Source organism: Trachurus japonicus, chromosome 20 (assembly GCF_045865225.1).
Source record: "Trachurus japonicus isolate A0001 chromosome 20, Traja_1.0".
Taxonomy (NCBI): Eukaryota; Metazoa; Chordata; class Actinopteri; order Carangiformes; family Carangidae; genus Trachurus; species Trachurus japonicus.
The window spans coordinates 21,954,049-21,968,529 of record NC_140926.1 but is presented as its reverse complement, the minus strand read 5'-3'; the positions used below and the strand labels follow the sequence as shown (position 1 = coordinate 21,968,529).

Below are 14,481 nucleotides of genomic sequence, written 5' to 3'. Positions count from 1 at the left end.
AGGATCCAGCCGAAATTGGAAAAGGCGTTGCTGTCATCACGGTGCTGGACATAAATGATAATGCCCCGGTCTTTGCCATAGACTACGAAACTCTCCTCTGTGAAAACACCATGCCAGGACAGGTAAGACCCGTGTCTCTGCAGTGGGTCCAGCTTCTCTCACTTTTTTTTTGCTCCCCATATACTTGCTTGAAGCTTGACAGCCCGCTGGCTCTCAAAGCCATTAAAACTCTTTCTTCTCCCTCAAAAACAAGTCCACTGCGCACATATCCACTCCACAGCTCAGGGTCATTCCAGGGGGAGACTGCATCATTAGTACAAGTCACATCCTTGAGATTTAATCACAGGTATTGTGGCGTTATCGTTCATAAGAAGTTACCCTTTTTTCCATACTGTCAAAGGCAATTAAATTAATTAAAGGTACTGTATATGGCTCAGCCTGTGGTCTTCATCCAGAGTAATATGACACTGTAATGTGATAACTGACGCTGGAGTGAGTGGTGGTGGTCTTCTGCGGTTTGAAGTCCTTTGTAATTAGACAATCATCATGGAGGTGCAGGAGGGCAGAAAATCATAATATCATGAAAACCTAGGAGATTTGGCCCAGGAAAAGAAGCAGCAGCCATTCAACGCCTTTTTCCCCGTGTTTAGCATTTGGCCTTATTGTTGCTAAATGACTTGTGTGTCTGTGGTGGCGATTCGTCTGCTCTTGGCATTTGGAAAATACAATCAGAGGGGAAGGGTAAAGGAGGCGTGTAGACCTGAATAAGTACAATTGATCACAATGATGCATTGTTTTGGAAATGGCTATCAGCCCCTTTTAAATATGTTATTTGCATTCATATTTCAGACTTGTTTGTCACCGTGCTCATGGTAGGGTGAACAAAAATGGAAAATGATTTCATTTGCAAAAATGAGCAACGATATTTCATGTGTGTATTGGGTTTGTTTTCTCTGTGTGCATGATGCTTGACCACGATGTGGCTCTTTTTTCACTCAGGTACCTTACAGGCATCCACTATCCAGACTCTTCAGCTTTTGTTGTCTGTTATGTTTTTGTTTTTTTCTTGTTTTTGTTTTGTTACAATCACAAAAAAACAAAGTGAAGTTCAAATTAATACCATTCAACCTACCTTGAGGTGTTTTGATATTATTACATTTAATGTTAATTCATCAGGTTTTTGCTTTGGGGTACAGACTATTTGCTGGAATAAACAGTGACTATGTTAGTAGTTATTGAATAATGCATTCTACCACAACTGAATGTCTATTTTTGGTTAATGATCCTGCCGCATATCCGCGGATGATTGTTGTTGCTCAGAGACATCAAATTGAGAGCAACACGGGCGACTATCTATCACCCGTCAATACACTAACTTTCAAATTCAGCAGATAATTTGAACATCTCTCCGCGCTAGCGCCTGATAAATTACGACAACGAGACTATGACAACGCTGAAACAAAGTCATTCCCCCAACAATCAAACCGTGCCCCGGGACATAGCAACAGCCACGGCCCATGACAGCATCATCAGCAGGAAAAGGTACAGCAAATCTGTAATTACTCAGCTGAAGCAGACAGATTGCTTACTCAAATTCCAGTGATAGCTGAGCTACGAGGTCTGCCCTGGCTAGGAGCTACTCCGCTGTAAAGCACGGAGCTGCTGGTGACGGAGGCCTTTGTCCTCATCCACCCGGCCAGTTGACAGCTGCATTCAAATTCTGTCCATATAGTCCCAAAGTGCCGGAGACATAAATGTGCTGCGAGAGCTGGAAGCCAGCTTGTTACAGTCCAGACAGTCCCATCATACAAAGTAGTCTATTGCATGTGTGGAATTCTTTTAACCTCCATTTTTGATTCAACTGAAGTGAAATGTCTAAAGAATTATTTAAGATCACAGTAGACAAAGGCTGTCTTCTTTTATTAAGCGTACAGGTATTTCAATTCACTTTCAAGTCGCTAGCTGGTTAGCAAGTTAGTTGGTTAGGAACTTTTATTTAGTTTAAATTCACCACCAAAAACAAACCCAGGCCACTGTACAGGGAAACACATTTTCCTACTGTGCATATGTTAATAAACACTTTGAACTTGCACTTGGTAAAAGTCCAAAACTCAAAAGCTAAATGTCAATGTCAATGTTAATATGCAGCCTTGTAAATGTTATAAAATACAGAGAAGGGTGGGTTACAAATGTTTGGTTGTAATTACAGCAATAGGCATTCAGAATGTCAACTTAAAAACCACATCTTAAAACTTAACAAAGCACAAAAGGCCTGTTTGTTTTACACACAAGGAGTTCTTATTCCCAGAAATGTGTTGTAAAAAAAAAAAAAAAAAATACATCGACAAATGTTTTTTTTAAAAAGGAAAAGCAAATTAATATCTACTATAATCTGTGAAATATACTGTTTCATGTGAAATGGCCAGTTCTTTATGTGAATTACTAACTGAAATGTGTGACATGTTACATTTTACCTATCTGAAAATCCCATGTGACTACTGTACATTATATGGAGAGAATTAACTTGGCGAATTCCTGTTTCACATGTTATAAATTATGTAACATACGTTTTTGTCATATCCTTCCCCATTAGCTGTAGAGTGACTCCTTCAGACAAGACATTCTTCTCATTTTCATTTTCCACTAATTCAAATTTCTATTCAGTCCCAGTCAAATACAGTCTTCTGTTTAGGCAACACTGAAGTGTGCCAGTGGGATTGCACCTCCTGACTGAATAATGAAGGCAGGCAAAATGAAAATTTCATGATGAAATTTACACCCAAAAACACATACAGAGCAAATGGAAAGAGAGAGGTTGACATTTGAATGTGGAAACGCTCTTTGAATTACAACTAGATGTCGGCTGTCTGTTAGCCGACAGACTGGGTGGACTTGTAACCTGTCAGATGTGCGCTTCACCACCTCCCTGATTCCTAATTAATTAAACCGCTCCTGTTGTGTGTACTCTATGTCCGGCAGCAGCATTGAACAGTTGGTTGTAGTGTCTGTGTCTGCTTCCCCCTGTAAGCTTTGTTAAAAATCTTTGGCCGCCCACTGGCTGTCACGCCCATTGGCTTATTCACAGCTGCGACAAAGATGAAATAATATTTGCCAGTTGGGGCCAGAGTTGACTCTGCGCTTCTGTAGCACAGATTAACAGGGAGTGTGAGGATGGAATAACCTGCCATTTTTCAGGCCTAATTAAGGCGGTCTCGTGGCACTGGATCTCTCCAGAGATGCCACTTGTTACGGATCATCGCTGCGTCTGTCTTCTGCCATAATATTAACTGATATTATGATGGGGCAGGGGCATTGGGAATGATGGGGTGGGGGTAGGGGGGGGTCACGTTGTACAATCACTTCAGTATAACCATTACATACATGAGTGGACTTGGCATTCTGCTGCCCCCAATTTGCTCTGGTGCCCCTCCCTGCAGCCCTGCAGCGTCCCCAGGGAGGTTCAGTGTCCCCGAAGCATTTGTGGATGTTGGGTAGTCAGAGGTTTTTACAACTGTTAGGTGAGGGTTGAAGTAAAACTGTGAGGGCACGCTGATGTCCATCACATTTGCCCTTGCATCTGTGGTCATGCCGCAGACAAGAAATGTTCAAAGATACTTCAGCATACTTTTATTTTATAGGTACAAACTTAAACAACTCCTCCATTGAATTGTTAACCTTGTTAAATGTCCATGTGATGTTTTTTTTTTCAATAATACAAGACTCACCCAGCACCATATGGTATTTCCACCTTGGAACGTCCATGAACCAATAACCGTTTAATAGAAACAGATTTAAAAAGCCACAGATTCATACAGTAGCCATATAACCTGTAGTGCTCAACATGTCAGAGTCAGAATCAGGTTTTATTGCCAGGTATGTGTGAGCATACATACAAGGAATTTTTCTCCAGTTCTTAGCTACTCTCTGACTACTACACTACAAAAAATAAATGAAGTTTATTTTTATGTTATAGTAAATTTAAATAAAGTTAAAGCAGAAGTAAGCGATCCGGTGGTTTTGTCTAACTTCCTGTCAGCAGATGGAGTTAGCAGTCCCCGCCCTCGTCCCTACGTCACCACATTCACGCGCATCCCTTGGCTGCACACACAGAGAGGACCGCCCCTTTATGCCGTTCTCTCTCCTCATTGGATAAAGGTTGTAGGATACAAGGAAAGTTTTCTCCTCAGCTTACAGCAGAGCAGAGTGACTGACAGACCCGTGTTTCAGACCAAACACTCTATGTAAGTGATTGCTGTCGGAAGATAGAACTAATTAAGACTTATATTAACACAAACATTCCGCTTACTTCTGCTTTAAATTACGGGCTGGGAAGAATTTACAAATGAGAATTTACAAAAAATGAGGACAGGAGTGGGCAAAATGAACCGAAACATTGTCAAGTAGTGAAAGTTTGGAACCACTAACACTGTGTAAGATAGCAACCAGCATAACAACTAAGTGCTGCTAACTATGCATAGTCACCGATTTCCATAGCAGCAGACTCCACATCAAACTCCAGGTCTGACTGAGGCTCAAACATGTGACCGAGTCTCTCAGATATCTCTAACTGTAACCATAACAACAGCAATGGCGGCGTTTTTTTTGTTGATTGAGGAAAAGGAGGTGGAAAACAACATGCGGAGGAGGAGGATTTACTGATCATGAGCGATCGCGGAGGAGATGGAAAGAAAGAGGCAATGGAGGTAGCATGTCCGACCTCTCAATATGAAATATGAAATATATAATATTTCCGCATTAACTCCGCCCACTTTAAAATTCTGATCAATCACACAATAGTTGTCGGACACCATACAAGAAAAAAAGTTCTGATGTGTCATGAACAAGCTGGGAAAACTCCCAAACTGGGACTGCAAGAAAAAAACGACGTCATTTTGTTTCAGGGTGACTTGTTTCTTTCTTTCTTCTTGCGGAGTATGAACAGGCCTTCACTGCTGGTTCCTTAGTCACGGCCAAGCAAGTGAAGGCCTGTACCAGATCTTTCAGTGCAGAAATAAGAGTAGATGTGGCTCCTGCACAAAGTCATTTTTTTCTCACTTATTAAGCAGGAAAACCACGTGAAACTAAACTGTCATGTTCATAAAGTATTTTCACATAGTTTAAACATGTCTGGAGAGGAAGGGTTATTATCCTCCAAATGGAAGTGAGACAGTGCATTGTTGTGGAAGTTAAAAATAGCCATCCTCCTCCTGTGAGCATATAGACAGAAACCGCAAACTATCTTAAATTACAGAGGAGGGATTGCCCCTAACCCCAGCTCTACCCCCCGCCGTCCGATCGCAACCGCCTTACTTACTTACTTCTTAACTACTGCCTCAACTGTCGCATCAATCACAAAAACAACAAAAGGTATCTTCACACCAGCAGTTGTCATTAGAGGTGTTGCATCAAGGTGGGAGTTGAAAACAGATATGTCAAGGCGCAAGGGATGCGGAAAACATTAGCAGTGTGGCATCATACTGCTCGCTCTATAAAAAGACCGAACATGGAGCAAATTTAATCTCAGATCTCACCAGGAGATCACTTTAGCCCCAGCAGTTCCGCCTTGTCAGGATCATGCCAACGAACAACAAACATGGTTGTGACAAGATGAATCTCTGCAAATGATTCAGATAATCAATGTGAAATGAGAGAGAGCTGGCTTAGGGAGAGATGAAACGGGAATGAAAGATGACATTTGTTGAATGCCGCTTATTGATTGCCCTTAAAATCTATACGTGTGTGCATATTTTGTGTTTGTGTGTGTGTGTGTGTTTGCGCGGTGACAGCATGTGCGAGTGGCTGCTGCTGATCTGTCGGTGAACCGAGTTACGGGTGTCACATGCGGGTGATGTTTGGGGCGTCGATGTCATGGGAAGCCGGCAAAGAGTGAGGGGTGTGAAAACCGCAGGCCCACCAGCTCCACCGTCAACACAACCCCTGGTGACAGCTGTCACATCGCCATAGCAACAAGTGGCAACCTATTTGATGCGATGCTTATTTATACTTAGTTCGACTTTCATGTGGCTGGCTTGATCTCATTGTATGAGTCATCCTCCAAGCGTCATGTAGTCGAGCCAGCAGGGTTTTTTTACATGGCTTTAAATGACACAGACATATCTTGTTTGGGCATTCATAATTAAATTTTCACGAGCAACATAACAGTCGGAACGAGACTTTAAGTTTGTAGAGAACTAACGGTAGTAGATTTTGAAATCCAGAGCAGTGTTCACTCTGCAGGTGTCAAATAAAGAGAAGTGTTATCCAAGCTTGTTATCGCTCGGATTCTCTCACACGACCAAGTCTCAGTCTAGCCATGCTTAGCTGACATTACCTTCCTCATTACGGCGGGCCACATTTCTCCAGTCTGGAGTCTGGAGCCGCCGCAGACACACAAAAACCGTGGCTCCGAGAAGCGCAGATGCTACGTGTCATAGGTGCAGTGAATTATGGTCATTGTAGTTCACTAGCATACTTCAGGTGTGTTTCAGGATAATTAAGTCTTGATTGTTTGAAGTGCACACCGAGTGAGAACAGACACATTTTTAGTTGGCAAGATGTTATTTGTGGAATTACGGCGAGTGCCGGGTGAACAGTCAGTTATTTGGCCTGTGAAGATTCAGCTTAATCATCCAGGTGGTGCAATGTCTGGAGAAAGCCGAATCCAAATTGCTAGACCGGAGTCTTCAATCAGAAAGTCCACACTCAAAATTTGGCTTTGGATTAAAGACGAAACTATTTTCTAAGTCACAGTAGAAGCTCATATCTTAGGCTGGAGAAGTTTTGCTATCAGTGTGATACCTGTGTTGTTGTATTTGTGTTTTAGTTTGGGGGGTATAAATTAACAGCTCCACAGATGTCAAAATACACAAAACTGTCAATAACTTTAATTAAAGATCCAAAATTAGAAAAAAAACACTTTGTTTGCTTTGTTTTCATTTCAGTCAGAATTGATATTCAGTGGTATTTTTGTCTCCATTAAACAGAATAAATCAAAACTGTCATTACAACACTGAAACTAAATGAGATATCGGCAGAGTTGATCTTTTCTAGGAGTGTCTGATCAACACCTCTAAGAATGCTTGATACTCATCAGAACACATTTCCATCAAAAGTTTGAATGTTTGTGGCCCAGCCTCACTCCTATCAGAGATGTTCCACTTTACTTGTCACTCTGCCGCTGTATTTGCATTTGACAGAGTGTTATAGAAGATCCAATGTGGTGCATTTACCACAATTAGCCTACTGTTGGAGAGTGTTGATAACTGTTGTGCGTCACCTGTTGTCGACTGCCACCAGTTCACTCTTCAATGTCAGTACCTTCTACATTACATTTATCACTTCATCTGAGGTGTAGTCACTTTTCACCTTCACACCTTAAATGATGAAAACAACATCAAACACTTGTACATGTGACCTCAGAGGCTTTGTCACTTTTGTTGAAGTTTGAGTTTGTGAAAAGTTCTGGCTTATAGCTAGTTTTCGCTCTCTGTATTTACAGACTAATGCCACTGTCATTACATGTCTGAGCTGATAATACCGTATGCTGTTATTATCAGGTTACGTTAGGTTACTCTGAAATGCCAACAGTGCTGGACAACGGTTCCTTTGGGGCTGCAAGATAAATCTCAGGGGCTGTGCCATTACTTTTTTTTTTTTACCTTAGCGGGTTACCCAACTGATTTCGTATGTCACTTAAATAAAGTTATGGGTGGTTTACAAGAGAAAGTAAACAAAAACTTAACCCAAGCATGAGATACAGGGTCGTTGTATAGGGGAGAAAGGTGATGATAACTCTACAAAGATTAGACTACTGGGGTTTTTTGTGGGGCCCACAAAAAACCCCAGTTGTCTAATCTTTGTATGACTGATTTATTCTGCATAGACCCTGACTAATACTCATAGTAATGCTGCATTAGCATCAAGACAGAGTAGAAGGCTAAATAAGAAATTATAATACATTTGTAGTCTAAGAAAAATAAGTGGAAAAGTCAGGGGGTAGGGGCCCACTTTAGTATTCTTTAAGGGGGCCCAGAATTCCTAGCAACGGCCCTGATGAGATACCCCAGCTTTGGAAAACCTTCAGAAACACTGCATCCATGATACTACTGGATAGGGTCTGTCATTAGCTGCCCCCCTGCCACATAAATTCCAGCTAGTTTCAAATACGTCTCCCAGTTTTGCAGTGCAGATTTGTTAGTCTTAAACCCAACACAAAATGATAGAATAAAGATTTATAAAACTTTGGAAAGCTCCCTCTTGAGCCATTGATGGCAGTTCACAATTCTGTTCACAGACTGAGTTGTTCTTCTTGTGTTGAGGGAACTGGACGTCATATGGAGTGTCCTAAAACATAGGTGTCAAAACCCTAGTATTATTTGAGCCATGGTAGGTATTGCTTTGTTTGAAGAGGTCACAGGTCAAAAATGCTGAGTCACTGTTTTAAGAATTTGTTTTCTCACTGTCACAGTTTGAATTTGTCTGGCTTCTGACCACAAGTTTGAAAGTTAAAAAATAAAACTAATACTGTACCATATGTTACCATCCATGTTTGTTGATATGTATTTGTAATTTATAAGATAAATGATTGACTCAATAGATAAAAGTTTTGACAGCTGGCTGAGGTGTGGCATTCTTTTAATGAGATAATAGTTGCATTTGTTTTCCTCTGCAGCAGTTTAAAAGGAGAGTTTAGAACCATCTAGAGTGAACAGAAGTTTAGGTTTATACGTTTTCTACATAATTAACTCAATACTTGACTAATCAATGCAAGCGGACGATAAGCCCTCATTAGATCTGCAGTATGCAGTGAGTGTGCTTCGGCGTTGTGGATGCCTGCCTGCCGGCCTGCCTCTGTTGTTTGCACACTCACCAAAATCCACAAATGGAGACACCTTTGTCCTCTTATGTCCTATTTGATCTGCCGTGCAGCGAAGTGTAAACTCAAAAAACCTTTAATTCTGTGATTCATCGGCCTCCTCAGTCTTGCCTTGCGACAGGCACCAGTCTGCTGCCGCTGTTAATGTCTCTTCTCGAGAATTTATGTCTACATCCATGCCTCTCTCCTCCTGTCTCCTGCTCAGCCCCATTAGAGAATTCCCCACCAAAGGTTCTCTGGAATGCCTTGCATCAGAGCCACACTAATGAAAGGCATTATACATTACAAAGTGTTTGATTTAAGGATGATTTACAGTCCTTTCCCTCACCAGTGAGGGATAGAACCCATCCTAGAGATAAGCTCAGAATCCATCTGCAATATTCAAAGGACATCAAAGAGTTCAAATTGTGTATAGGATTCATCATCAGTGTGAAGAACCACAAAGAAAGGTTTCTATCAGATGTGTCATTTCCATAACAGAGTGAGAGCCATGTGAGTTATTATGATGCCGGAATCAATGGCAGCTTTCATGATATGCAGCCGAGCATGCATCCGCTGCATGTTTAGGTGCTCAATTGTTGCGTCTATACCTGGCACTAATCTGCTGCTGACACAAACATCACTTCTGACTCTATAAACACAAGATATCCAAAAATGTTCTTCAACTAGAGCAGATAACCTTTTTTTTCTAATGCATTCCTTCTCCCCATATTAATTTCCCTTGCATTGCAATACCAAAAAGTAGAAAAAACAAACATACTTTGTGATTACTTCTGTTGATGAAAGAGCAACTGTTTTAATTTTGTTAAGAAACAGAGAAAAAAAATGCATGAATTTTCACCCCGTCTGCCAGTTTTAATAATTGGCAAGATGTCGTTTACCACCTACACCAACCCCTAATACCTGACAGCTTGTAACCAGCAGCATTTAATCACAGCTGACAACTGATAATCCATGTCTCAGCACTGATAGATCATTGGCTTTTTTTTTTTGCTCCTCTCCGTCGCCCCTTTTTTTTTCTTCTTTTTTTAAATTTTGTTTTGTCTGGATGTTCGACAGAGCTGTTTGGGGCTGGAATATGTGATAATTTAGTGTGAATTGCTTTTAAGAATCTCTTGGATCCCATCCACGGGTGTGAGTTGTCACAAGGTTGAGTTTCTAGATTGCCTACAAAGGACTCGGGAGGCTTGATCTAAATTTATAAGGACACTGCTGCAGTAACACCCACTTTGATGGCCGGCGTGTTGGCTATCATTTGTCGTCCATATGGCATGTTTGTGTGATATGCCTCTCCTGTACAGCATGTACTGACTGAGCCTCCCCGCTCTCCCTTTCTTTTTCTTTTTTTCTTGCTGCAGCTTAGTGCCGCTGTACAGATGATGCTGGAATTAAAGCTCACTCGACTCGCTCACTCCTTTCTTTTTCATTGCTGAACAGCGATAACTTTATTTCCAGATAACGCATTTGTATGAATAAAAAAAAAAATCATTACAGCACACGCTGGTGGGTGTAAATAAATTGGTTTATTTGGTAATTTGATTTTCTGCATTATTTATATTTGTCTACAACGCTATATAATAAGGGAGGAAGATTCTGTTTAGTCCCGGGTTCAGAAGGAAAATAAAGTGGGCCGAAGCGAATAAAGCGTTCACTTGTTTAACTCACAGATATGAATGCTTGTCTTGCATCGCCCCAAGCAAGAGCGCTTCTTATCATGACTCATTTCATACTTGTAATAATGGAGTATACGAATGCTTGACTGCGTAGCATGTACATTTATTTAGAGCGGCATCAGCGTCACATTCAGTGGACTGACCTGACACACAGTCCGTTTCCTATATGGTCAAAGCACAGAGAACGTATTAAGACTGTGTTAAATACATGAATTAACCCTTTAGTGGCTGCTCCAGCTGTTTTAGCAGAGCCAGTTTTGAGTTTGTTGAACAGATTTAGTTGGTACTGAACTCAACGTCTCTTGAAACCTCTCCTGCACTTTATTGAAGTATGTTAGGCTAAAAGCTTTCCCCCGTACACAGCAACCCTCCAGACCCTTTCAGGTATTTCAGAGTTAGCGATAGAATAATCATTTCTTCACTCCTTTTCCAAACTTGATTTATGTATCCAGGGGAAGTTGGGGCGATTTTGATGTTACCTGCGCTGGTCAGAGACTTGGGAGCCCATATGTGGGTAATTTTTCACCTTCACCGCAACCGCAATCACGGCTGTAATTACACGCTGCTTTTCAACAAACACGCTGGTCTCTCTGTAAGTTAAATGCCATCCAGAGTTGCATATTTCTGTTTTGAAATAGATCTTTGATTTTTCTCTTCACAGTAAGAGCTGCTTGACATTCCACTTGTTTTCAGTAGGTCAGTGGAAAATTCACCTCTAAGCGCAACCAACATTACAGCCTGTTTACGGTATTACAACAAAAACAAAGACGTTAGAAGTGCAAGAGCCTGTAAAAGTGCATCAAGTGTCACTGAAATGTCAGCCACAGGTAGAAGCTTTCTAAATTTGTTAAGATTTTGGCAAATTAGTGCCATCAAAATTATGTCAAATATTAGCGCTTCCTGTTTGTGGTGCATCGCCTGATGTTGAGAATGAATCTCATAGATACTAAAGTTATAAAATGTGATGTTTCTCAGACAGAGGATTGTTTTTTTCTGTGATAAGATGGATATGGGAGATAATGATACCGTCACAAAGTGAACGTCAGAGTGAATGATATCCATGTGTGTTTCATGTCTGTCTTCAGATTCAACTGTGAAGGAGTGTGACACCTCACAGTGGTTTTGCCTGTGCGCTTCACCTTCAACTCTCCTGTTCTCCTCTTTATGATTTTATTTTATTTTTTCCGCTTTTTTTTTGTTTTGTCCTGCCAACCATGTCCACATCCATTACTGACCACATCCTGTAATTTTCTGGTGGTTAAAATGTTGTCTGGAATGATGAGTCAAATTGCAGAGAAGGACAGTGAATATTTCATTTATGACCTCCCCCTGTAATGATGATCCCAGCCGTACTGGGCTTCAGCATGGCTCCTGTTTGTTGGGGTGGAAATGTGCATTAAGTGTAAAGATAAAAATAACAATTGTAGACATTGATAAATTTCAACTTAATCACTGGTGTTTTTGCAACTTCTGCCCAAAGGGTGTGTCTGAATTGAGTCCATCATCCCATCATCCCAACAGACTATTATTTGGGTCTTACAGACTCAACAAAACAAGAACTGGACAGCTCTAATATTTGGAGAATAATAAACATCTTTGCTGTTTGGCAGAGGCTTGTAATTTAAAAGCCATGTGTTCAGTTGAAAAAAAAATTGCTGATTGATTTTGTTGTTAGTGCCCAAAGAAGATAACAACTGTTTTTTCCGTTGTGTTTTCTGGGTAAGATCATTAAAGGGTTAGTATTCAACATTATCGCTAAAAAGCGTTATAGTCTAGGGACTAGGGATGAGAGAGTAACCGCTGGAGAATGATTTGCTTTGGAGAAATCAATTCCCAAAAGAAAACACTTCATTCCTAAGAGGTTGCCAAGCTCTTGCCAAATAAGCACTTACTGTACTTGAAGAGATAAACGACAGAAAACCACAGCCAAACATTATAAGGAAAATCTTTTCCATCAATCAGAATCAAGCTGTTTTTTTTCTCCAGTTTACTCACACTGTTGCTTCGCCTTTTAAGAAAGATTAATGCCTCTGTTGTATATAAATCTGTGGCAGAGTGAAAAGTGATGCATATACAAAAGGATTGACGACAATGCTTTTCGCAAATTGATACCATGAGTGACAATAACAGCCGGTTCTAACTGCATGCTTACATTAAACAATTTATAGCTCGAGTTAACTCCCAATCAGCCGCTGAGACTGGATACAGATCAGTGAGGTAACTGATCTCCAATGTCTTTTTTGTCTTCCTCTTGTCTCCAGGTGATCCAGACCATCAGCGCGGTGGATAAGGATGAACCTCTGAGTGGTCACCGTTTTGATTTTGCCCTTGATGCGCCCGTTGCCAGCAACCTCAACTTCACTCTGCGAGATAACAAAGGTGCAGCACTTTTTTTTCTTTTCTTTTTTATGATATTGCCTCAGGGCAGCATTTTCACTCTGTTATTTTTTGATTATCTGTGGTTATATGGATGTGTCTCTTGGCTAAATTCGACTCTGAAATCTGTAAATCTCAGGGATTTTCAGAGCTTGAACACAACCCACTGAGTTCAGTTTTCTTAAAAAAGGCATTTTGAAGGCATTAAAAATAAATCTCTTGCCTACCATAGGCGGTGATAGTAAAATGTTTTACCACTGGCTGCCAGGAGATGATCGCAAATGTAAATCACTACCACTGGGCTCAAATGGCAGTTTTGGCAAAAAACAAAACTTTAATGAATTAATCATTTTTCATTGGTAAATTATCTGGGTCAAAATTGCATTTATTTATCATGCATAATGTGCTACAAGTATGTTCAGTAAAACAATTGTAATTTCCATGCACCTGTTCCAGTATAATCTTGTGAAATGGGCTAAAAGAAAGTCCTCAATTTAACGTGGTGAAGACTGCTGAACCCCTGAAGTCAGCCACCAATCTTTTTAAACTACATTTCTACGTACTTGTCAAAGCTCCGATCAGCCTTGTTGTATGCAGCCATTAAATCAAAGCCTCCCCGGAGAGAATTGCCAGTGGCCCTCAGAGTCCGTTAAAGGTGTTGGTCAAGTTAGGTACGGTATATTTGCTGCTTACTTCCTCTGAATGGAGCCTGGCAGCAATGCAATTGACACTTCTGGCCATTGCTCACTCCGGCTCTGTGTATATCTGCCCTGCATCTGGATGCAATCTCCTCAGCAATCTGACTCTGGAGAAGAAGTACAGAGTGCCCGCCCGGAGCATGCCGGCATGCCCAGTTGTGCCAAATGAAATCATAATTCTACTATGACAATGCCCTTTCTTCCCTTTCTTTGTAAATGTTCAACAACAGTGGAGCCCTCAATTTGTACTACAATCTACTACGTCTTAGCCCTGCTCTGCTCAGTGTTGGCTCTCTGAATACTATACCACCAAATAACTTAACCTTAGCAAACATACTGAAACTGCCTTTGTGCTGTAGTGATTTGCTCACCACCTACACGTAAAGCAGTGGGCAGATGAAGAAAATTCCTTCTCCTATGACAAAACTTTAAAGTCATAAAAACACATCCCTGACTCCACCATTATTTACTTAAACGAATCCCTGCTGCTTTAAAGCCATATGCAGAGCTTCTACAATCTTTGAAGCAATGCGCCGTGTTGGGTGTTTTGTTCACACGTGTGGGAGCATCGGCTAAGGCTGCCATGTTACATTTCAGAGGTGGCAGTTAGCAGCCAGGTTGTGCCATAGTGATGTGTATAGATCTGTGTTAGCATGAGGAACTGGATGTTTGAAGTCTAACCTCTCTGCAGATTGCAAGCAAATTGGCAGGAAGACTACCTTGTGTTTACCTTGTGATTAGACTTGTCATCCCACACCTTCCCATCACCCGGCAGAAATATAGATATATTGAACAATTTGATGCAATTGGTTTGAAAGTATTCTTTAAATGGTCTCCACTTCAGCAGGTTAGCCTGAAT

The 14,481-nt window shown here is 41.0% G+C and overlaps 1 protein-coding gene across 2 annotated transcripts in view; it reads left to right on the top strand.

Moving 5' to 3' along the window:
• LOC146966879 (cadherin-7-like) overlaps positions 1-14,481 on the top strand; it is a 157,306-nt gene that overhangs the window by 128,562 nt on the left and 14,263 nt on the right. For both annotated transcript variants that reach the window (XM_085762609.1, XM_085762611.1), the window contains exons 9-10: positions 1-122; positions 12,810-12,927. In XM_085762609.1, the coding sequence (XP_085618735.1) occupies positions 1-122; positions 12,810-12,927 (240 nt within the window). The remainder of the gene's footprint in view (positions 123-12,809; positions 12,928-14,481) is intronic.